Source organism: Hydra vulgaris, chromosome 01 (assembly GCF_038396675.1).
Source record: "Hydra vulgaris chromosome 01, alternate assembly HydraT2T_AEP".
In the NCBI taxonomy this organism is placed as follows: domain Eukaryota; kingdom Metazoa; phylum Cnidaria; class Hydrozoa; order Anthoathecata; family Hydridae; genus Hydra; species Hydra vulgaris.
Genome location: NC_088920.1, coordinates 22802501 through 22803708, shown reverse-complemented (window position 1 = coordinate 22803708; position 1208 = coordinate 22802501). Strand labels below are relative to the sequence as shown.

Below are 1208 nucleotides of genomic sequence, written 5' to 3'. Positions count from 1 at the left end.
AGTTACAATCAATTCCCTCTTTTTCAGCTCGGCTTTAAACTAAGGCAATGATTAATCTTATAACTAAGAAAATCAAAAAGACTAATATGAAACATTCACACTGGTAGTTTAACCATTTATATTATAGTCAGAAGTTTGACCAATAAAAAATAAAATTATAAAAGTTATAAACAACTAGATATAGATTTAGTGGTAAAGCATTCTTATTAAAGGCTCAAATAATTTATAATTATAAATTAATTCAACAAACATCAGTTTTATAACTATTGTTTCAAATGATTAGGAAAAATATTGAAACACAGTTAAGTTTTTTTTGTATTCGACAACCTAATAGCTTTACATTCTTCTTCTTTTTCTTTCGGCATTTCCCCTTTAGGGGTCGCCACAGTGGATCAAACTCCTCTAGCCTTCTAGCCATCTAGCCTCTAGCCATCTAGCCCTGTTGTGAGTGTCCTCCACTGACACACCAGCCACTCTCATATCCTCCACCACTGCATCTATAAACCTCCTCTTAGGTCTACTTCTCTTCCTCTTACCTGAAGGTTCCATCCCCAAAACCTTCCTGCTAATATAGCTCTCCTGTCTTCTCTGGACATGTCCAAACCATCTCAATCTTGATTCTCTAACTTTATCTCCAAAACATGCTACATGTGCTGATCCTCTAATATACTCATTTCTGATCCTATCCTTCTTCGTCACTCCATATGAGAATCTTAACATCTTCATCTCAGACACCTGCTTTCTCCCTCACTTGTCTCTTTGTCAGTGCCACTGTCTCCAGTCCATACAACATAGCAGATCTCAATACTGTCCTATAGATCTTTCCCTTCATTCTAGCCGACACCCTTCTTTAACAGATCACACCCAACACTTTGTGCCACCCACACCACCCTGCTTGCATTCTCTTCTTTACCTCTCTTCCACTTCCACCAATACTCTGTACCCTCGACCCTAATTAGGTAAACTCGTCGACCTTCACCAAATCAACTCCTTGTAACTGGACCTTTCCACCGTCTGCCCTCTCATTCACACACATGTACTCTGTTTTACTTCTACTCACTTTCATTCCCCTGCTTTCCAAAGCATACCTCCATCTTTCCAAGTTTACCTCCACTTGCTCCCTACTCTCACTACAGATCACAATGTCATCAGCAAACATCATAGTCCAAGGGGACTCCTGTCTAACTTCGTCCGTCAGTCTGTCCATG

General features: G+C 39.5%; 1 protein-coding gene across 1 annotated transcript in view; it reads right to left on the bottom strand.

The window, feature by feature from the left end:
* Positions 1 to 955: 955 nt before the first annotated feature.
* Positions 956 to 1208, bottom strand: part of LOC136074248 (uncharacterized) — a 327-nt gene continuing 74 nt past the window's right edge. Inside the window, exon 1 of the mRNA XM_065786553.1 lies at positions 956 to 1208. This exon is cut by the window's right edge and continues 74 nt beyond it. Coding sequence (XP_065642625.1) covers positions 956 to 1208 — 253 coding nt within the window.